Source organism: Thalassophryne amazonica, chromosome 19 (assembly GCF_902500255.1).
Source record: "Thalassophryne amazonica chromosome 19, fThaAma1.1, whole genome shotgun sequence".
Classification (NCBI taxonomy): Eukaryota; Metazoa; Chordata; class Actinopteri; order Batrachoidiformes; family Batrachoididae; genus Thalassophryne; species Thalassophryne amazonica.
The window spans coordinates 41,506,872-41,530,576 of record NC_047121.1 but is presented as its reverse complement, the minus strand read 5'-3'; the positions used below and the strand labels follow the sequence as shown (position 1 = coordinate 41,530,576).

Genomic DNA, 23,705 nt, shown 5'->3' with positions numbered 1-23,705 from the left:
ACATTAAAATTTGTTCCTGTAAAACACTTGCAAACAAACAAGGCAGACTGCAACAACTTCACTCATTCAGTGTCACCAGGACTTGAAACTGAAGTTCCCATTGTAGTTTATTCCAAGCATTGGGTGCTGAAAATCTAAAGGCTGTCTCGGTTCAGTTCTTACTTTGGGAACAACTAAGTGCAAAACATCCATAGACTGGAGATTGTGATGTCCAATGTGTCCTTGTAAAAAGAGAAGGCAAATCCAAAGGAGTCATACCCAGAATGGTTTTGTAAATAAACAAATACCAATGGCTGAGGCATCTGGCACATATAGAAGTCTGGTTAACTTTAGAATAACGTGCACAGTGGTGAGTAAGGGAACCACAGATGGTAATAAATGTCAGTGCCCCGTGGTACACACTATCCAGCATGGAAAGACAATGTGCAGAAGCAGCAGTTATGTGTAACACATCTCCGGTAAAAATGTTGTTTCCACCCATTTCTGTTTCACATTAAAAGAGAAACAAGACTTGTTTGTGTAGAAAAATTCTAGGATACGTTTCAGTTTTTTTTTTTAATAACACATTGAATGTGCTCCTTAAAAGACAGATAGTCATCAATTAAAAATCTAGGTATTTAAAAGTAGATACCAACTGAATTTGCTGACCATTCTGTGTTAAAATCTTTTCAGTCCGTGTTGATCTTTCAATTTTTGAATTGGTGAAGAACATACATCATGTTTTGTCGACATTTCAAACAAGTTGCAGATGACAAAGTTGTTCTTGTGTTAAAATGTATGATGAAGCAATCACAAGTTACATTACTTTAAACAATATTTGAATTACAATAAATTACATCAAATCCAATCATTTATGTCGTAAAATGTCGGGTTATTGATGCTTAACCATTTAACTCTGTATTTCTGTTATTTTAATTATTTGTGTGTGTGTGTGTGTGTGTGTGTGTGTGTGTGTGTGTGTGTGTGTGTGTGTGTGTGTGTGTGTGTGTGTGTGTGTGTGTGTGTGTGTGTGTGTTTACGCAGCGTCAACATATGCCTGTATTGACTTTATGTCTATTCGTTGTAAACCACTTAGAATTTTTCTTGAAAGATTTATCCAAATAAAATTATTGTTATCATTATAATTAGTTAAAAGATTCTGTGGATGCAAATGGTGAAAATGGGATAAAGCAGCTGTTGTCTGTTGGTTCATGGTAGAGAGTGAGAGTGTGTTTTGTTTTGTTTTTTTACAAGCGTGCCTAGTCTCCCATGTGAATTTTGGTCAAATGTTTTCGCAAAATGAAGCAATTTTAACTTTGTCAGTTTCATCATTGGTTTTCATTTCCATGTTGCTGCTATCAGAACCACTAAGGTGTCCAAATCAGAAACCTAGTATCATTGATAAGAGGACTCTTAGACAATTTAATGAACAAGCATATCACCATGATTTGTCCAATTGTAATTGAAAAAAAAATAGGACTTATCCCTGGTGTAGGGATAGAGTGGACATTCTTTAGGGATATTTTTATGTAAATAGTAAAAAAGCATGCCCCATTAAGGAGATTGAGGATAAAGGGGCGAGATAATCCCTGGTTCTCCCCAATGCTGGCAGATACTATTCATGATTACACCTAAATAGAACCTTGTCATTTGACTGGTGGTTTGTATGCCACGTGATATTGATCATTCATCCAATTTACTGTTGTGTTCCATTTGCTTTGCAATTTTGGTTCTATTTAGCGTGCAAATTTGGTTCCATACGTTTTGTAGCATTGCACGTCACCGCACGCTGACACTAGCAGCACTTAGCTTAAAAACAAACAGTGGCCCAACACAGTGCCCAGACTTGTTGGGTAATGGACGGGAAACCTAGATGCGCCAAGGGGGCATGAGAGGGAGTCAGCAGGGGGCAGGGTCCTGAGAAAGCAGTGCTTGCCGAAGGCAACCACTGTCAATGATGCTCTCGTGTGGGATGACCTGCTCTGGCCACCAGAAGGATCAGTCAATGGTATAAATGGTAAATGGACTGCATTTATTTAGGGAATAAATTTGTGTCTGATGGTTTGCGGACGTTCTCGCTGGTTATACGGTTGCAAATAGACCTTTACTGGTGACGGCTATTTGCGACCGCATAACATGAACATCCGCAAATCATCAGACACAAGGGGGTTATTCCCATTCTAATTCAATTTCATCATTTGCACGGTTTATATTTCTGTAGGTAATTCGGTCGGCGAGGCTTACCGTCGAGCCGAGGCAGCGTTGCTCCAACAGAGGTCAGGGCGCGGTGTAATCCATCAAATGTGAAAATCCATCAAATGTGAAACGGTAATTCTGTATCAGAATCCACATCAATACTTTCGTATGATAGCTTAAATTCACCCATTTAGGCATGGACACACGACTTTCTCTCACTAACAGCGCTAACAGCTCGCAGCGCACACAGCCGGTGTTCTGTCAAATTGTGCGTCTTGTCGCATAAAACGACAGTTCCACGTCCCGACAATCAGAATCCACATCAATACTTTTGTATGGTAGCTTAAATTTGCCCATTTAGGCGTGGACACACGACTTTCTCTCACTAACAGCGCTAACAGCTAGCAGCGCACGCAGCCAGTGTTCTGTCAAATTGTGCATCTTGTTGCATAAATCGACAGTTCCACGTCCCGACAATCAGAATCCACATCAATACTTTCGTATGGTAGCTTAAATTTGCCCATTTAAGTGGCAGCGTCGGTACACGACTTTCTCTCACTCTCAGCTAACAGTGCTAACAGCTAGCAGTGTGCGCAGCCGGTGTTCTGTCGACTTGTGTGTCTTGTCGCATAAATCAACAGTTCCGCGTCCGACAATCAGAATCCACATCAGTACTTTCGTACGGTAGCTTAAATTTGCCCATTTAGGTGGCAGCGTCTATACACGACTTTCTCTCACTCTCAGCTAACAGTGCTAACAGCTACCAGCGTGCGCAGCTGGTGTTCTGTCAAATTGTGCATCTCGTTGCATAAATCAATACTTCTGCGTCTGACAATATTGCACGTGTGCGCAAATGTGAAACGGTTGTATATTTTGCCACCATTACCCCGATATTAGACGGTCTGAAATCTCACACGCTTAACCAATCAGATTCACGAAAAAAAAATGTAATTGGATTAGAATTGTACTTTAATTGTACAGAGAAGTGGTAAGGTTGGTAAGGTTTGACCTTACTTGTATGAAGCACCTTGAGGCAACTTTGTTGTGATTTGGCACTGTATAAATTAAATTAATGAAATTAAATAAAGTGCTGGTCCTTATTCTTTCCGCTCACACGATTACTTGTTGCGTTCTGTTCGGTATGTCAGTACTGAATTGGGTAAAAGGGCTTATTTAGTCCACTCTGCACCTTTTGCTTGGAATATGTTGCAAAAGAAGTGAAAATTAACAGAATTCATTTCACAGAATGCTTTCAAATCCAAATTGAGAGTGCTTGACGCCAACTAAGCAACTCTTTTTATTTGTCTTTTGTTTGTGTTGGTTTAATTGTGTAATTGTGCTTTTGTATTTGCTCCTGCTTGTCTTGGACAGGTATCCCCTGAAAAACAGGTTCTTAACCTCAGTGGATTGTTTATTTTCCTGGTTAAATAAAGGTTGAAAATAAAGAAATTTCTGGAGAACTGCAGGCTCCGCCCACAGCGTATTAAAAAGAGTTTATAAGGAAGCCAAACGTTCTCGACGGCGTTTTTCAGTCAGCAGACGTCGTATCGTGATTTAACTTCACAAAAAGAGGAAGATGCTTTGCTTCATCTGTCAGTAAGTTTACCTAACCGTTAGTTTAACTGTAAGCGACAGCTTTCAACACATGAAAACCGTGTCTGCCTTAAATTAAGAAAAAAGAAAAGGAAAATAAAGCTGCCTCATTTATTTAACGTAGTCGTATTAACTGTTTGGTAGCCCTGAAGCTTAAATGCAGTTTTCAAAATATGTTGAGAAATAAACGCACATGAACCAATTCTATAAATATTCAATGCAATGTTCAAAGTTAGTGAAATTTTAAAAAGGCGTTCATCTTTGTGAAATTAATAATTCTTCTTCTTCTCATTATTATTATTATTATACAGACATAACATTTCAAGATGACACATTTGGCACACTGAATTTGCAAAAGAAAGAAAGAAATTGTCACTTTCTAAGCTGATTTTCTTTGGACAAGTCAGGTTGGATTTACAAACATTTTCAAGTTGAATATTAGACTTCTTTTGTGCCTGTTATTGCACAGTAAATAATCTGCTGTAGGAAGTTCTGAAAAACTGAGTGACTGTACGAGAAGGAGACAGGTGAGGAAAGCCAACAAGACATTCACGCCAACTCTGAAGTTATAGGCTACAGTTGAAATTAAATAAAATATTGCGAGTGTGGCTGAATCCAGCTTTGACGTTTGGGTTAGAGTTTTGGTCTGTTGATTACAGTTTTTGCAATCGCTTCAGCGCTAACCTCACAAGTCCATGCACAATTTTCAAAACTCTAGATACGAACCTCAACACAGATCATCAAAATAGACAAGTTCTCAAAACTCTAAACATGTTTTTCAATTGCTTGGTTACAATATACGGGTGATTCTTAGATTCTTAGGCACTTATTATGTCCTTTGATCATTTATAGTTATCTTTACAATGAAAGTGTGTTAAGAAATTTGTCCTAGTAGTCTATGATGACTTTTTCACCTATTTTCAGCATCATTATATGCAAATATTGCTGTTTTGTGCTTGTCTCACATCCAGACTTTTGATCTTCAATGATAAAAATGAATGGTAAAGAAATGTTTTTTCTAATGTTTTAAAATATCTCTGAATAAAATATCAGTAAAATAAAACATAATTGGGGTATTCAATGTCATACAACTGTTGTGAATTTTGTAAACAAAATGTAGTTGTCCCACACTATTGCCGTAATTTCCACCACAACACTGTAAGGTCCCTTTAAACAGTTTGTATGAAAGATTGTTTGGGTAGTTTCTATGGAGATAAACAGTGACATCAGAGCACATGTATATAGCGCCAAATCGCAACAAACAGTTGCCCCAAGGCGCTTTATATTGTAAGGGAATGGTGTGGTGGAAATTACATTTACAAGGCCAATAGTGCCCGTAGTTAAAGAATCACCCATACATTACGCTTAAGTCATTTGTTCACTGAATGTAAAATGACACAAGTTAATGTCAAAGTATCATTGTTCTAAAATGGAATATACACATCTAATATGATATGACTGCTGTTTCATGTCATTAAATGCATCCAACTAGCAATAAATACAACTATTTCATGTCATTAAATGCATCCAACTAGCAATAAATACAACTACTCAAAGTGGTAAGTAACTGCGCCTTTGGTAAAAACAAAGTTGTCGTTTTTTTCTTTGCAAGGAAATGGCAGAACGACTGGAGCAGCGCGACTGCATCAAATTTTGTTAGAAACTGGCCACAGCCAGGTGGAAACCATTCAGATTATTCAGACGGGTTTCGGTGACGATCCTCTCGGCATCACACAGATTAAGGAGCGGTACAACTGGTTTAAAGACATCTGCACAACGGTGGAGGGCGCGCCGCGCTCCGATCGGCATCAACACGCTGAAATGACCTGATAATTTCCAAAGTGAACGCTGTGGTGATGCAGGACCGCCGTGTGATTATCCGAGAAATTGCGGAAGAGGTGGACATCAGCACTTTTTCAGCACATTCCACTGTGAAAGAAGATTTTGCCATGAAGAGCGGCGGCGAAATTCATCGGCACGACGCTGGTGGCGCAGCAAAAGCAGCTCCGTGTTGAAGTCTCACAGGACATGCCCAGATCTTGCACCATTCGGAAGATTCAGACGGCTTTCGGTGGCTTTTCAGTCGTGTGACTATCCAAGAAATTGTGGACGAGGTGGACATGCCACATGTCCTGTGAGGCTTCATCACGGAGGCGCTGTTGCTGCGCCATCAGCTTCGTGCCGATGAATTTCACCGCCGCTCTTTTCATGGCAAAATTCTCGGATAATTACACGACGGTCCCACATCACCACAACGTTCACTTTGGAAATAATCCAGTCGTTTCAGCGTGTTGATGGCCGCCCAGAGCACGGCGCGCCCTCCACTGTTGTGCGGCCATCTTTAAACCGGTTGTACCGCTCCTTAATCTGTGTGATGCCGAGAGGATCGTCACCGAAAGCCGTCTGAATAATCCGAATGGTTTCCACCTGAAAAAATGCGTGAAAAAAATCACACATGCGCACGAAGGTTCAAGGTTGGCTCATGCAAGCACACGTGATTCAAATCCATCAGGTTTTGAAAAAAATAAAAAGGTCCGATACTTTTCTAACAGACCTCGTATTGCATTCACTCAAAGTGTGGATTTCCCCCTAAACTATTCCTGGATGAATGAAACTCCTCCAGCGAGGCGGGGCACAGGGCCCAAAGACTGGCATGCGCCCGGGTGGGAGTGAGCCCCGTTTTGTCCCTCAGTGTTCGGTGGGACTGTGTGAGTGAAAGCTGGAAGATGTCCGGTGTCCCTTCCTGGACATTCATCCGGGAGCACTTCAGGGGAAAATCCACACTTTGTGTTTGATTGCAGTGTGTTATCAGCTGAGATCAGCCTGCTTCTTTACTGAGGGACTGGAAGTACGGAAGTATGTACATAAAACAATTTAGACACCTGATCTTTTCTCATAATTACAAGATCCTGATCTCATAGTTACAAGATCTTGTAATTATGAGATCTTGTTTCTTCAGTGATATGAATACACAATGCAAGGTTTTGAACACATGGTTGGGCTGTGTTACAAGTACTGACTGTTATGAGTGTTGTATCTAATGTTTTGAAAATTGACCACAAACGTCTCAGGTTAGCGTTGAAGTGATTGCAAAAAAAAAACTGTAATAACAATGGAGAGGAAACCATGATATCCTGCCTGCCTGAGTTTTTGCCCCTGTTTGGGTCTGAACACACACACGCTCTGTCTGTAAAATGTTGTGAGTGTAAATTTACATACATGCATCATGGGCATAAACATCATGGTAATTCTGAGGTTTCAATGATGTCCTTTAACTGTTTACTTGTCAGGGTAGGACAGTTGTACAGCATATGTACACATCATTAAAAAGTAAGTACCTTTGGAAGCTCCCTCATTTTCACTCGGGTGTAAGGGTGTAACGATACATGTATTTGTATTGAGCCGTTTCGGTACAGGGTTATTCACAGGTGAGTTCGCGTTGCGTGCATTCAGTGTTGCCAACTTGCCGACTTTCTCGCTAAATCTGGCGACTTTCCAAACCCTCTTGATTACTTATTTCCTCAAAAGCGACTAGCGACAAATCTAGCTACTTTTCCTGGCGTTACTGGAGACTTTTCTGATGTTTGGTGACTGAAAGTGAAAGTCTCTGTTGTTAGAGTGGCAGCGGGTTCCCCCTCCTCTGCAGCCTGCAGCAGCCTGAAAGTAGAGGTGGGCGGATCGATCCTAATATTGATACCAACGCTGGTATTGATATTGAACGATCCTCGTGTAAAAAGATTAATACTCAAGCTTTTTTCTCTCCCGCACGCACTGACTGCTGCGCACACAGATTCATCAAAGTCTACTCTCTGTAAGAGGAGGGCTGCGCTGTGTCACACAACACAGAGCAGCACACCCTTGTATTGTGGTTTGTCAGTCCTCTACCTAAGTAAGTTTTGGTTTAAGTTATGTTGAGTGATATTTTTTTTTTTTTAAACAAAAATGTTGATTGTGATAAAGTATTTTGTTGTTACAATGTTTGGCGAAATTCTATCCTAGGTCTTTTGGATCCTTTGGATCTATGAAGCTTAAATATGAGAAAGTATCGGTATTGATATCGGCGATACTGGGCCTGTATTTACTTGGTATCAGATCAATACCAAAGTTCCCGGTATCGCCCACCTCTACCTGAAAGCACTGAGCAGAGGAATATCTACAATCCTCGTCACTCCACTGTGATTAAATAGTCTGCAGACCTTGAAAAGCCCTGACCTTGAAGTTATTTTATTTTAATAAATGATTACCAATTTTAATGGCAAAATAAATAAACAAACCAAGAATCATGTTTATTTGTGGTTCTAAATATTTTTAAGGCCGTTTTACTCACTTTGTTGCCTCTCCCACAATGTTTTTGATTTTAAAACTTTATTTAAAAAGATATATTAACAAACATTAAATGAACTGTTAATAGAAAGAGATATAAAATAAATTGCACAAAAGTAAAGGGATTCTTTAACATTAATTATCTTTAAAAAAAATACTTTATAGAATGTGACAGTTTTTGACAAGTTAATTTTTCTAGCAAAAAATATGAAAGTTGAATAAAATTGAACAGGGCTTCATGCTGGAACCATTGTACTGCCCTCGTTTGGGTCTTCTTTTAGACCTTGGCAAAGTGGTGTCACAGCAGACTGACTTGAACTTGCATACAGATGTTTGAATGAATGATCTTTGAATTTGCATTTGTTTGCATTTGTCAGATCAACTTCAACTTTTGGATATGGCTTGCACGTGGCACAGTGATGCACATCCTGTGTGCTGAAAATTTGGGAGATTAATTTTCAAAACCTTTATTTTGATTTACATTGTAACATTCGTACTTCCAAGATGGTGTGGCTCGCTGATGTTACTGGTAGCAACGTTAAACAACATCAAATAGTTCACATGTTGCTCACACCCTTTCACAATAAAACATTTAATGCCAGCATCCCAGCAAATACTTGCAAATACTACGCATGCTGTCAGTGTTCCTGTTTTTTTGATAACACCAACAAATTTCCCACTATTTGTACAACATTTCAATAAGTACATAAAAAAATTAATAAAATATATTTTCTCACAATGTACAGTGTGGAAAATAAGTATTTGACCCCCTGTCAGTTTTGCAGGTTTTCCCACCTACAAAGAATGGAGAGGTCTGTAATTTTTATCGTAGGTACACTTCAACTGTGAGAGACAGAATAAAAAAAAAATCCAGAAAATCACATTGTATGATTTTTAAATAATTTGCATTTTATTACGTAAAATAAGTATTTGACCCCCAAGAAAAACAGAGCTTAACAATTGGTACAGAAACATTTGTCTGCCATTACAGAGGTCAGACGTTTCCTGTAGTTCTTGACCACGTTTTCACACACTGCAGCAGGGATTTTGGTCCACTCCTCCATACAGATCTTCTCCAAATCTTTCAGGTTTGGAGTTTCAGCTCCCTCCAAAGATTTTCTATTGAGTTCAGGTCTGGAGACTGGCCAGGTCACTCCAGGACCTTGAAATGCTTCTTACGGAGCCCCTTCTTAGTTGCCCTGGCTGTGTGTTTGGAGTCATTGTCATGCTGGAAGATCCAACCATGACCCATCTTCAATGCTCTTACTGAGGGAAGGAGGTTGTTTGCCAAAATCTTGCAGTACATGACCTCATCCATCCTCCCTTCAATACGGTGGAGTCGTCCTGTCCCCTTTGCAGAAGCGCACCCCCAGAGTATGTTTCCACCCGCATGCTTCACGGTGGGGATGGTTTTCTTGGGGTTGTTCTCATCCTATAAACATGGTAAGTGGAGTTGATTCCAAAAAGCTCTATTCTGGTCTCATCTGACCACATGACCTTCTCCCATGCCTCCTCTGGATCATCCAGATGGTCACTGCTGAACTTCAAACGGGCTTGGACATGTGCTGGCTTGAGCAGGGGGACATTGCTGCCCTGCAGGATTTTAAGCATGAAAGCATCATGTGTTACTAATGTAATCTTTGTGACTGTGGTCCCAGCTCTCTTCAGGTCCTCCTGTGTAGTTCTGAGCTTTCTCAGAATCATCCTTACTCCACAAAGTGAGATCTTGCATGGAATCCCAGACCGAGGGAGATTGAGTCTCTTTAAGAGGGCCTCTTAAAGAAAAATTAACAGGTCTGTGAGAGCCAGAATTCTTGCTGGTTGGTAGGGGTGCAAATACGTATTTCATGCAATAAAATGCAAATGAATTATTTAAAAATCATACAATGTGATTTTCTGGATATTTTTTTTTTTTTTTAAGATCCTGTCTCACAGTTGACGTGTACCTACGATAAAAATTACAGACCTCTCCATTCTTTGTAGGTGGGAAAACCTGCAAAACTGACGGGGGGTCAAATATTTATTTTCCCCACTGTAATTACATAAGCTGAATAACATCTTATATTTGCTCTGAGTACAACTTCAAGTTTAAATAAACTGTGTTCAGGAGTTGGGGTACTGAGGATTTGCTGTTTCAAATATTCTAAATGTTCTGTATAATTTTGTCTGTCTCTTCCAATAGCCTGTTAAATAGGAATCTATTTATTTTTATATAATTGAAAATAAAACTGATTTTGTAAAAAACATTTTGAAATACTGTATTCAAATAATATAACATAAGTACACCTCATGTACATCCCACCTTCAAACACAGCCTCATACAACTAGCCATGAAAAATCTACTTAAGCCCCCAATTTTCTATAGGAACTAGCAAAGTACCCGTTCTTCAGACAGTGAAGAGTGTACTAATTGAGAGTCACTGACCCGGAAAAGTGTGCAGCAGTATAGTGACACAATGTATTAGCTTCCAAAAGAAAGCTTTCAAAGCATTTGCAAGTAGCAGCTATAACAGACACACTGAGCCCTTATTTAAGAAGGTTAAACTTCTTAAATCTTTTTTAACGCCTAATAATTATGAAATGACTGACTCTGTAGTGTAATAAAATGGATGTAAGTTTTAATTTTTTCTGATTATGTTATGAAGTTGTCAATAAAATTTATCTATACACCATGTGGCAGTAAGACATTTGCAGCAGTAGCAGCGCCACCTAGTGTATGCTGAAGTATGATGGGAATGACAGATTCTAATAAATTATAAGAATGCATGAAATTCAAGGCAAGACTGGAAAGAAAGTGTAATAAAAACATGCTGACATATTTGTGTGAAATAATTAAGAAGTATTGCTTTCACAAAACTATACCTTTTTTATGCATTTGGTGAGGAGCCTGCCCGAGCGCTATTTTCGGCATCAAAAGCGGGGCCCATGGCGCCCGAACCATAATAGCTGGCACAAATGTAATGGCAGATTTGGAATCTGTCGATGTTTTGCCCTAGAAAACATCTTCAGATCATTTTCAATGACCTACCTTGATGAAATATTGAAAAAAAAACAGTGCTCAGTGACAATGCATTGAATGTCATACATGGAAGCTGGACGTATTCATATTCGCTAGGTGAAAATTGGCAGTATATCACAGATCGGCAGTTCTAATTAACTGCAAAATGTGGGAAATTAAGGGCATTTGTGAGAGAGACATGATGTGCATTCATAACTACAGAGGATATGAGAAGATCGAGAGCGTAGAGATGTGTGAGGTGAGCAGATCCACAGAACATTGAGGACAAAAAATGGGACCGCCACACTTAGTATATAGCAGTGGTTCCCAAAGTGGGCCGTGCGCCCCCCTGGGGGGGGGCGTGGCGTCATTGCAGGGGGGGCGCGACAAGGCTAAATACAAACAATATACTTTGTGTTGGACAGCTAGCAAACCATGGCAACCATGGGAGGTCCGCTGACATTCACATTCACACGTCCGCTGACCTCGGCTTCACATGTACAACGGTGGGTAATGAAGAGAGACCACAGTGTATGCTGTGCCTCAAAGTGCTAGCTTCGGACAGCATGAAGCCAAACAAGATAAAGCGTCACTTAGAGACCTTACATCCTGCACACACACAGAAGCCTGTGGAGTTCTTCAGGAAAAAAACTTCTCAGCTGTCATGCACAACAGAATACATTTACAAACGCAGCTGTTTCTACATCAAATGCGCAACTTGCCTCTTATAAAGTAGCCTACAGAGTTGCAAAATGTAAAAAAAAAAAAAAACACACACCATCACTGAGGAATTAATACTGCCTGCAGCTATTGATATGGTTTCCACGATGACTGATGAAACAACTGCCAATAAACTAAAGACTATACCTCTATCAAACAATACCATTGCAAGGCGCAGCTATGACATGTCAAAAGATATGGAGGAGCAGCTCAGTGACATTTTATGAGACAACGTTTTGCTCTGCAGGTGGACGAAGCCACGGATAGCAAGAAGGACTGTTTATTAATAACATATGTCAGATTCATCGATAATGAGGATTTGAGGGAGGATTTACTTTTCTGTAAACCTATGAAAAACAGGGCCACTGCGGATGAGTTGTTTAACATCATTGACACTTACTTGAACGATGCTGAGTTAAAATGGGAGGACTGTGTGGGAATCTGCACAGACGGCGCTCAAGCAATGGCTGGGAGATGGGGAGGGCTGCAGGCGCTCATCAAGCGCGTCTCCCCGGATGTGCAGTGGACCATGATACACCGAGAGGCGCTCGCTTCCAAACAGCTGAGTCCTGAGCTGAATGATGTTATGACCGACGTTATTGCTACAGTAAACTTCATCAAAACACGACCTGCCAAAGCCCGGATTTTCTCTGCATTGTGTGAGGAGATGGGCTCCGACCACACAGCTGTACTGTTCCACAGCGAGTCCCAGTGGCTGTCACAGGGGAAGGTTTTGTCCAGGGTGTTTGAATTGCGGGATGAGATCAAAATCTTCCTGGAGGAGGAGGGTAGTGAGCTTGCCCACAAGTTTAAAGATAACAACTTCCTCATGAAGCTTGCATACCTGTGACATGTTTCAAAAACTTAGTGCCCTGCATCTGCAGATTAAGTTCATTAAGACACACCTCCCCCAGCTGGCAGATAAAATCACATCATTCACAAGAAAATTAGGGATGTGGGAGCAGCGAGTTACAGGGGGGAATATAGACTCATTTGAAAGCTTGAAGTCATTCATTGATTCAAACAAGCTGCAGAACACAGTGATCCCATGCATGAAAAATCACATCTCTGCCCTTAAAACACATTTCCAAAAGTATTTTCCAGTGCAAGATTCATCAAAATATGACTGGATCAGAGACCCCTTCAGTGCAACTCCAGCTGATGACTTTAGCACAGCAGAGGAAGAGCAGTTCATTGTCACCTCAGATTCAAGGATGCGACTGGAGTTCAAATCAAAGACATTGTCTGCATTTTGGATTGGAGTGGAGAAGGAGTACTCGCTGCTGGGCAGGAGAGCCTTGACCACACTCCTCCCTTTTGCCACATCCTACCTGTGTGAGATAGGTTTTTCTGCTGTTGCCTCCATCAAGACAAAGTACAGATCAAAACTGGCCATTGAAAATGAACTGAGAGTGGCTGTCTCACAGCTGCACCCAAGACTGGGGAAGATCTGTGACACAAAACAAGCCCACTGTAGGCACTGACTTATTGCAGGGCTGGAAGAAAACATATTCAAGATGTTCAATGTTTTATTCACAGGGAAATGTTCATCCTCACATTCAGAATTTTAAAAAACAGTTAAAAGCTGTGGTTATTATTTCTACAAAAGTTCAAAGTTTCATTGAGGTTTATTCTATAAACAATAGCAGTTTGGGACCGAGTGTGTTTGTCATACATTTACATGTTGATGTGTACAGTCAGGGGTAGTGGGGGGCCTGAGACAATTTTGATTGGCCAAAGGGGGGCCTGGCAGAAAAAGTTTGGGAACCACTGGTATATAGATACAAACTTCCTATGGGTACTGTACTAGTAAATTATAAAGATACTGAATACCATTAATAAATGATTACTAAACACTTTAGTTAATGCTTAATTAACTGTTCGTTAATGTGTATTACTTCATTAACGCATGTCACTTGATGAACGCTTATTGTAAACTTTTTCCATAGATTTTAGCAGGATTTCATTAGATTGAATTCACTGCATTAGAATAATGCATCTAGCAAATAAATTGATAACATGACCAATGAATTTGTTTGCAAATGCAAAATAGCTGATCTAGATGTTTAAAAGACAAATGGAGATAAAGCCTTTTTTTCTTCCAAACAACCATAGTGGTTAATTCAAGTGTAGTAATAATAATACAGCATTAGTCATCATCATCACAGTGTCTGTTACTCACAAGTTTATTTTTTGGATTATGATTCTAACTGCTGTCTCATGATGCCACTCATTCTGATCTGCAGATCGTTGAACAAGGGGAACGAGCGCAGAAGGAAAATTTTCTTCCTCTTCGTTACTGTCATCATCATCAGCCTCATGTTTGGTGTGAAATACCCTGTGAAGTTCAAGTTAAACCTCAAGCCAAATCAGTCTGAGTGCCACCTGCAGATCTCTAAACACACCATCACCCCCCTCCACAACACCAAGCACCTCCTGGTTTCGGCTTTCATGGACCAGAGGGTGAGGGGTTTGGATGTACGCATCATTGGCATATTCAGGAGAGACTCCATCCAGCCCCTTTACTGTCACTTCTGCTGTACAGATCAAACATCTGATGGCACTCCAGCAAAAATTTTTGAACACACAGACAACTTTGGTTTTCCTTTTGTGACCACAGATGTCATGTGCCAACTTCCTCCAAACTGTAAGGCTTCTCATGTCAGTCTTCTGCCTGATACACAAAACAAAAAAGCACCCTATCAAAACTGGCTCACAATACGAAATCAGAAGAACGTTGGTGAGGAAGACAACAAGCTGCAGTTTAACTTCACAGTCTGCATATCCAGCTTGTTTGGAGGCTACAACAATGTGCTTCAGTTTACACAGACTATGGAAATCTACAGGTTAGAAGATTACAACCCAATTTCCACTCAGCCTAAAGATCAGGAAGAATGTGACCAATAGCACCTTGGTAGAGCTGCAACGAATAATCAGTTTAAATTAATTGCCAACTATTTTTGCAACCAATTAATCTTTTTGCATACTTAAAAAAAAAAAAAAAGAAAAGAAATCCAAATTCTTATTTCAGCTTCTTACTTACTTTATTTAGTTTACTGCTGCAGGGGTGGTGGCCTAGTGGTTAGTGTGCTTGGTTTCAGTGTGGGAGGTTCCCTGTTCAAACCTCACCCCTGACACATTTTTCTGAGGAAGGATATCCGGTGTAAAACGTGTGCCAAATCAACATGCAGATCCATCTTGGATCTGCTGTAGCGACCCCGAGTGAAAACAAGGGAGCAGCCGAAGGGTCTCACTAAGTTCTTTACTCCTCTCAGATAATAAACTGAAGTTATTATATGGCTACAATGGTACACGTGCGCTCTGATTTGCTGATTTCCAGTCTATTTTCCCCATGTCAGACCATTGCCATGACAATTGGTCCACATCGTGTATCAGATTTGCGATTTTGATATTTGACATTTTTTCTCATTCAATTGGAGGAATTAACAGCAAACAAGCTCAAAGCGGGCGTGCAAAATGAAGACCAACACAAAAACGCAACTCCTAACAGTCAAGAACAGATTGAAAACTTCCTTACAAACCACAAAACCAAAAACACAATTAGAAAAACAGTCGAACATGAAAATACTCCATAAATAGCTATTAAATTCTGTCAACACAGTTAAAAAACAGCCGTTTTTTAACCTCGCTTGCTCAGTTAATAATCCATCAATATTTAGGTTGGGGACAAATCAAGATATTTAAGGACATGATTCTGGAAACAGACATTTTTCACCATTTTATGAACCGAAGAACTAATCGAGAAAATGCTCGACAGATTAATCAATTACGAAAATAACTGCAGCCCTACATGTATACAGATCTGTAGCCTATATGTGAGCTTGTACTTGCATGGAACAAAATCTGCAACATAATGACACACTGTTGACTTTGAGTGCACATGTTCTCATTTTTGTTTGTGTGTGTGTCAACTTGCCCTAGGTTGCTGGGGGTGGATAGGGTAGTGATCTATAATACTAGCTGTGGTCCAGATCTTGACCGTTTACTGCAAACTTACACACAGGAGGGTTTTTTGGAAGTGGTTACCTGGCCCATTGACCAACATCTCAATCCATCTCGTGGGTGGCTTTACACAAAGCATGGTGGAGACCTACATTACTACGGACAGTTGACTACACTAAATGAGTGCGTTTATAGATCCATGGACCGGTCTCGCTATGTCCTGTTGAATGACATAGATGAGATCATAATGCCATACCAGCACAACAACCTGATGGCGCTAATGGACATGCTCCAACAGCAGCATCCAAAGGTACAGTAGTGTACCGGTGTCAAAGACCGAACAGTCCGCCTAAAAATCCGTCCCCCCTGATGACGTGGTTCATGGATTAACACCTCGTTTCTGCTTCAAACTGCACACCAGTCATCTATCTCAGCGACAGATATCTGAAGCTTTTGTACAAGAATCATTTCCAGATAAACTCAGCATTATTTCATCGAAAAAGGCAGTGGAAGCGATCAGAACGCTGTGGCTAAATGAGCTACTAGCTGATGTGTTGACTGCGCATCGGACATTTCAGTGTTATGGAATTTTGCCTTATTTCTGCTTAAAACGGCCTAATTTCTGCTTAAAACTGACTTTAGAATGATTTAAGAGGTTTTACCTTTATCATCTGATGGTTGTGGTCATCTGTGGTTCAAAATGACGCTTGTGCATATGTAAAAGGCGGACCGATTTTTAGGGGCGGCCGTTCGGTCTGCGACACTGGTTTCTTAATGACATGGAACATGTTACCTTAGTTTCCACGTGCTGATGGTTAACATTTGTTTGTCTACTTTTTTTTTTTTTTCCCCACACTGTCAAATGTGTTCCTGCAGGCTGGAGTATTCCTCATTGAGAATCATATTTTCCCCAAAAAACACTTTGAACCAAACAGGATGTTTAATTTACCGCAATGGAAAGATGTGCCAGGAGTTAACATTTTGGAGCACATCTATCGGGAGGAGCCAGACAGAACAATAGTCCACCCCTACAAAATGATAGTTCAGCCAAGGTAAGGAGAACATTTGAGGTGCTTTACATCAAGTTTAAGAACACACAAAATTACAGAGTAGCGGCTCCCATTTCTGGTGGTAATGACCCAAATTAGGTGTGTTCCATTGTTCAGCCAGCTGTTGATTGGCTGAACACATTTAACAGAGCTGATCTGGTGTGAGTAGATCAGGATCAAAAGAAAAATGTGCAGACTTCAGCGTCATGAGGACCAGGACTGGGAACCAGTGTCATGGAGTGTAGCAAGCTGTGTTAACATATTACAGGTTTCAGTTGACCGTATCGTATTCAGATCAGGCCTGGGAGCATTGCGCTGGTGCATCCAGACTACCGAGCCATCTTGGGTCCTGGAAGGTAACCACCCAGGCAGACAACTGGCCCGCTGGAATCAACCATCTGTCTTCCACACCCAGGCAAAGTAGGCTTCTGCCTTGGACTTCTCCAACTGTTGGGGCCCACAGCACAGAAACACCTGTGTGGTGGATCATGCCCAAAGAAACTACAGACCTAATGCCATATTACACATTCAGATTACTTTGGTTGTTGTTATAGGTATTTCCTATGCATTTTGAATAATCATAAGAATAGCGATAATCTGCATTGTGAGAGAGGAGCGTCAGGCCTTTTGGTCACGTGATGCATTTCTCTGGGCATGCATGAGCCAGACGTGCCTCAGCAGCTGGAGAAGGCCAAGGGGATGCCCACGTTTCACCTGGTTGCAGCAGATAGATGGTTTCCTTTAAGAGGTGGAGACAGACCATTTGTCTGTCTGGATGGTTGCCACCTGGGATGGTTCTGTAGTGTGGCGAATGCGGCATAGATTTCTTAATTAGAAACAAAAGAAAATGTCACATTTCCTCATGTTGCTGTTAGACGGTGAACATTCCCTCAAAGAGATAATGAAGCTGTTACTGGTTTACCGTTTAGATATTTACAATGGAGTGTAGGCACTGTGTGCATGTTGCAGCTGCACCACAGCAAAATACCACAGATGACTCAGTTTTCCGTTGACCTTGCCCAAAGCAATGCAAGTTGCCACACTGTAATTATGATTTTGTAGTTACTGAAAGTAAAGTTATTAGAAGAGGCTATACTGTTTCTGCAGGATCCATTGCTTATAGTTGAGTGTACGCTGCACACGTGGATGTACCAGTGCAGAAAATATTACAATGAAGCCCTGTTAGCAGGTGTTATTAACATCATGTTGATTCATCGTCTTATCTGTTATCTATTAAGTGTAAATGTTCAAAACAAAGCAATCACTCAGCAGATCCATGGCGTCAGCAGGTCACTGCAAGGCAGCAGAGTGGAACTATCAGTGAGAGCAGGAAGCAGTGAAGTCTGAGGAGGGAGTACAAACATAATACAGGAAACCATTTCTACCATAAAAGCCTAAAAAGTACCAAACCAGCATCAATAGAAAGATTAAAAAAAAAAAAAAAAAAAAACCCGGATGAACAGAAATTCACTCAAGAAACTGAAACAAGTTAAAACACACAATCAAAAATTCAGGATATAACAAATACTTGCTGGGGTTCTGTAGGTATCAGAGGCCTATTGTACTCCGGGAGCAATGCACAGTGCAGCACATTTGCCATTGCTAGTTTCCACCTGATGATTTGTAAATATTCAAATACATATGCCAACTGTTATCTACGGTGTGATTTTGCTACAATGTAGCCATGAGGCGAGGTCATGCTTAACTTTAAGTTGAGACTGTATGGTTTCATCAGATCAGAGCGTCGCTTCAGCAGTGCCGGCCTTAACCAATTTGGCACCCTAGAGAAGATTTTTAATGCTTATGTAATTAATGTGTGATGGAGATTTGAACATTTCAAAATTTTCTTTGTGCACTTGCACCGGTTTACAACAACTTTGAGACGGGTTTACTCTTGTGCACGGCAAAGTGCGTGCAAGTGTCGGGGCCTTTTCTCAGCCTGAACCAGAGAACTCCAATGCTTTATCCTATCAACAAGAAGAAAAATGTTATTTTAAAATCAAATCAATTTTATTTATATAGCGCCAAATCACAAACGGTTGCCCCAACATGCTTTTGAAGCTGAAATATATTCCGCCAGCGTTCAGCCATGTGATGTAGCTTCAGCGTTCTGCTTGTGATGAAAAAAAATACCATTTGATCCACCAAGACACAAATAAAAGAAAAAGCAAAGCATTGTAATGAACCAAATAAATGCAGTGTTTTAAAGAAGTCCGTCAATGTTTGTCTGCTCCTGGTGCATTTCTCAGAGTGAAACACGGGACAGCAGCGCTTTGTGCCACCAACATCCAAATTAAACATGTAGAAGTTAACCCCACCGGCTCTTCTTCTTCTGTTGAGTTTATTGGTGGTTTGCAAGCCAACACGATGTATTACTGTCACCAACTGTTTAGGTGTGGTGCATTAATGGAATCTGACGTCCTCACTGGGTCATTGTAAATGGAAATCTTTGAATGAATGAAAACTGTTTATTTCGAACATTTGATACAACAACAATTACAAGATAGATCAGTAAAGACAACAACAAAAAAGTTCCTACTGTGTACCCAACATGTCCGAAAAGGGGTAGGGTGAAGCATCAGCTTTTCAAGAACAGGTTACCATTATTTTAAATAAATGGTTCTGTTCCAGAAAAAGAGAGGTTTCTGGTTTGTCGTTCCACGAACCGGTTCAAAGCCTTTGTTTTGAGGTCATATTTCTTTCCTGTCAGAGAGCTCAGTGTGCACTGCAGAAGACACAAAACCATTCTCCAGCAGTGCATACTGCACAATAACAGTACCAGCACAACATAATGCAGCGTGAATTGCAGTCTAATTGTGTGTCTGTCCATCTGTGTGCATCAGAGCTGTGGAGCAGACGTCTGTGCACAGTGTGCTCAAGTGGTTTGGAGAAACTTTGACTGTTAACCCAGATGTGTGTCGGCTCATTCACGTCCGCGTGGCTCTGCGGAAGGTGTTAACGCTGGACCAGCTTCATGTGGACAAAAGACTGTGGGACTTCAGTGATAGGATGATCGTCAACGTGGACAAGGTGTTGAAGTTGGACATGTTGAGCCCAAAGAAGAACCTGAGTGGACAGGTGACAATGTTTTAAAGAATCTGTTCTCAAATGTACAACCATGCCTGTGAACATTTAGACTACAGTGACTCAGATGTCACATGTGACAGTTATCTGGTATTGCCACACTGACAAACCAAATTAATGCAACCCAGACCACATTTATTGAAGATTTGAGGAAGTATCTCCTCATATGAGTGTGGGTTTAAAAGCTTTAACGAGACACTGTTTTATCACTGTTGCTTCCCCAACTTTTAAAATAGACTAGTGGATTTGGCTCATATCACTGAGATGCGTAATTCTGAAACTAAACAAGAGATCTGTCCTGAAGGACAAGTCGCTTCTTTGAAAGTGGTGTTGTAAACTCGAGTGAGAGATATTTGGCATTCTTCCCTGATTTGTCTCACAAAAACGATGCCAAGGTTGACATCCTCTGACATCATGCAAGACGGTTGTAATATGAACGTATATTCAAATGTCATGGGTCTGCAATGATTGGTGTGGAGGTACTGTGAGGCGAAAGCCCATTTTTACATGTGAACCAAGGAGCTGACCCAGAAGAAGTAAGTCAAGGTCGATGATCTCTGAATTCAAGCAAGCACATTACAATCCAGGATTTGACGTCGAGTGATATTGTGGTGAAGGCCTATTTTTATGTTGACCTGAATCTGATCCAAACAAAGTAGGTCAAGGTTGGCACTCTCTGAAACCACATGAGGGTTATAATATGAACTTAAATCTGAAATATCTTAATTCTGTGATGATTTGGTGTTGATTAATGGCACTGACAGGTGGAGCCCATTTCTGTAGCTCCTGGACTATGGCAGTGCTAACTAAAAAGAGAGAACATTGCTTCATAAAAATGATCCAGTCTGGATACATTGGGCCAACATATTTTAGGTGTTCCCATAAGGTGTGTCATAGGGCCTGAGAACTTTGTCACACAACACTCCCAACATTTTGAACTTTTATTTCTGAGCCATATAAGGTTACAGTCCAAACCCACACATTTCATTAGTCTGTTTCTTAGTTGTTGTGATAGACTTTTAGATGTTACGATCCTTTGATTCCTGTTGGTGCCATACGCGTATGGACATATGTGATATTAAAGCCATGATTTGTTGACTTAAGGAAATTTGTGCCTTGCATAATTAATGACAGTTGGCAGCACAGTGTGGCTTAATGGTTTGCACTGTTGCCTCACAGCAAGAAGGTTGTGGGATCGCGTCCCACCCTTACTGTGTAGAGTTTGTATGTTCTCCACGTGTTTGCGTGGGTTTCCTCCAGGCACTCCGGTTTCCTCCCACAATCAAAACATGCTTATTTATGAATGAGGTGTTGGTTGGATGGGCCGTAGACAAAGAATGGCAGCCACGTTTCTGTCATTCTGCTCCAGGGCAGCTGTGGCTACACTATTAGCTTGCCACCAGCAATGTGTAAATGTTTGAGTGAATGAATAATGATGCAACTTGTAAGCGCTTTCAATTTTAGTTTCATTTCTATAGCACCAAATCACCACAAAGCTGCCTCATGGTGCTTCACATAATTAAGGTCTAACTTTACCAACCCCTAGAGCAAGCATATAGTCGACAGTGATAAGGAAAAACTCCCTCTGATATTGAGGAAGAAACCTCAAGCAGACCAGACTCAGAGTGGTGACCCACTACTGAGGCCATTCTAACAATTACAAGGTTTGTACAAAGATTTACAAAACTGAAGAAACAGAAAACAGGAATTCAAAACATGACATAATAAGAAAAGAATATGTATTTGATGAGAAGTCTATGCAGGCGGTTATGCCACAGCCGGGGGTCATCCAGCAGTCCTCATGTCAACACTGGGCCTGTTCCCACAGCAACATATATTTCAGTTTGTCAGTCCAGCATCCTGTGTTGAGTAGCCATCGCGCTATCCTCCCTCAGAGAGAGAGAAAAAGAGAACATTCAGTCTCCTGGGAAAAAAAACTACGCACAAGGTATAACTCATCAGCAGTAAATTGACAAAGCAGAGAAAATACTAAGGTGATCGCCTAAGCTTCACTAACAGACCCAAAATTTAGATAAAGTTAAGACTGAGACCTGTTCCTGCTTTGGGTATCTTAGTAATAATAAGGCACTCTATAAATCCAAGTCATTATTACTACTATTATTTTGCACTATTAATGGTAATTTTACTATCTGGTGATTGTTGCAGTAAATGGATTGCATTTGTTGACAGATATTTTAGGTTAGACAAAGCCATTGAATTGTATTGATGGTTTGGAGAATTAGGTGCCTGTCACTTTAATACTTTTTGGGCTAAATGCAGCACCGTGGGGAGGTTGGGGGTTACTACGCTGGGTGGGAAAGGAAGCTCATTCCTGATGTGGTCAAAACATTATCCCTTCACCATCAAGCCGGTAGCGTGTTACTGAATCAATGTCATTCAACAGACGGAGAATGTCTCTCCTTCCTCTGTCTTTCTGCCATCTTGTCTGTTTGACATTCTTAGGCTTCTTAAAAGTCCTCCTTCCTCCTCTTAACAGTTTTGCACCTTAGGAGCTCTTTTAAGACCTAAGATACTTTCTGAATAACTTTTATCTTACTAAGGGAAAATTCCAAGAAAGATCTAAGAATTTGAGGAATTCTAAGATTTTTCCTTAGAATGTCATCACTAAGAGCTACTTTTAGTCTGAGGATGCTTTGTGAATATGGACCCAGGAGGTGAAGTCACTGGAGGATGGACCGCAGGTTGCCAGGTGAGCCAGTGGAGCAGGTGGCGGCTGCGGACTTACAAGAGAAGGAAAAACAAAATGAGCAAACAGAGTATAATCCAGAAAACACGAGGAGAGGTAAACTAAGGCACTGAGGAAATAGTTGTGAGGCCAGGTTACCACTTCCATAGATGGAAAGATCAGTTCAGGCCATGTTTAAGTAGGATGCCGCTAATCAATGCAGGTGCACCACGGCCACATGTGTAGTCAATCAGCTCCTCTGGCAGCGAAATAGAAGGGGGGGGGAGAAACACAGAGCCCAGACCGACTCCCCAGACCACAACACCTCTACTCCATTTAAAAAAGGAAAATTGAGACTTCGATAGGCCACGTCTGTCACTAAAATTTTGACTCCAGAGCAAGAGGGGGTTGCAGTTTTAATTAGTAAGAAAATACATTTCTCATTTTCTAAAATGATCCCATACACAAATGGATGATTAATTATTGCAGGCACTATCCTGCGCAATCCTGTTGTTCTGGTGAATGTCTGTTCTCCAAATTTTGATAATGTCCAGTTTGCTGATAACCTTTTGGGGATGATCCCTGTTAAATACACACCGGATTTTTGGTGGTAATCTAAATTGAGTTATTGATCTTGTTCTTGGTAGATATGCCTCCTGCATAAAAACATCCTCTATGTCCAAATCTTTCTCAGACTTTATTACCCAAACAGATACATTGATCCTTGGAGATTTCATAATCCACAAGCCAGAGAATATTCATTTTTTTTTTCTTGCATATTCATCACACATACTCTTGTCGAAACCCCCCCTTTTTTTTGCTCTTTAATTTCAAATATTCCCAATTCCGAATATCTTCCAGTTGTCATCTCGGATCATGCTCCTTTGGGTCTTGATATTGCCTCGTCCCCTCACCGTACAACTTGACTTTCTTGGAGGTTAAACCCCTTGCTACTCACTGACTCGACCTTCTGTGAGTATATTTCAACTTCTATTGATAACATTTTTTAATTACTAATAAATCTGATGCCATCTCAAATACTTTATCTCCCAAATTATTTCTTATTCATCTCACCTGTCCAGGTCCACGAGAGCTAGACAAAAAGACCTTACTA

General features: G+C 40.7%; 1 protein-coding gene across 3 annotated transcripts; it reads left to right on the top strand.

The window, feature by feature from the left end:
- Positions 1-3,709: 3,709 nt before the first annotated feature.
- Positions 3,710-21,003, top strand: LOC117500888. Of its 3 annotated transcripts, none has more exons than XM_034159674.1 (5): positions 3,710-3,771; positions 14,056-14,655; positions 15,752-16,082; positions 16,649-16,824; positions 19,665-21,003. In XM_034159674.1, the coding sequence occupies exons 1-5, from the start codon at positions 3,752-3,754 to the stop codon at positions 19,912-19,914; spliced, it is 1,377 nt and encodes a 458-aa protein (XP_034015565.1). In that variant the 5' UTR covers positions 3,710-3,751; the 3' UTR covers positions 19,915-21,003. The 3 variants fall into 3 exon arrangements, 2 of the variants coding, with proteins under 2 accessions (XP_034015565.1, XP_034015564.1); XR_004557881.1 differs by lacking the exon at positions 3,710-3,771 and having other exon boundaries at positions 13,998-14,655; positions 19,665-19,972; positions 20,028-21,003; XM_034159673.1 differs by lacking the exon at positions 3,710-3,771 and having other exon boundaries at positions 13,998-14,655.
- Positions 21,004-23,705: the final 2,702 nt, after the last annotated feature.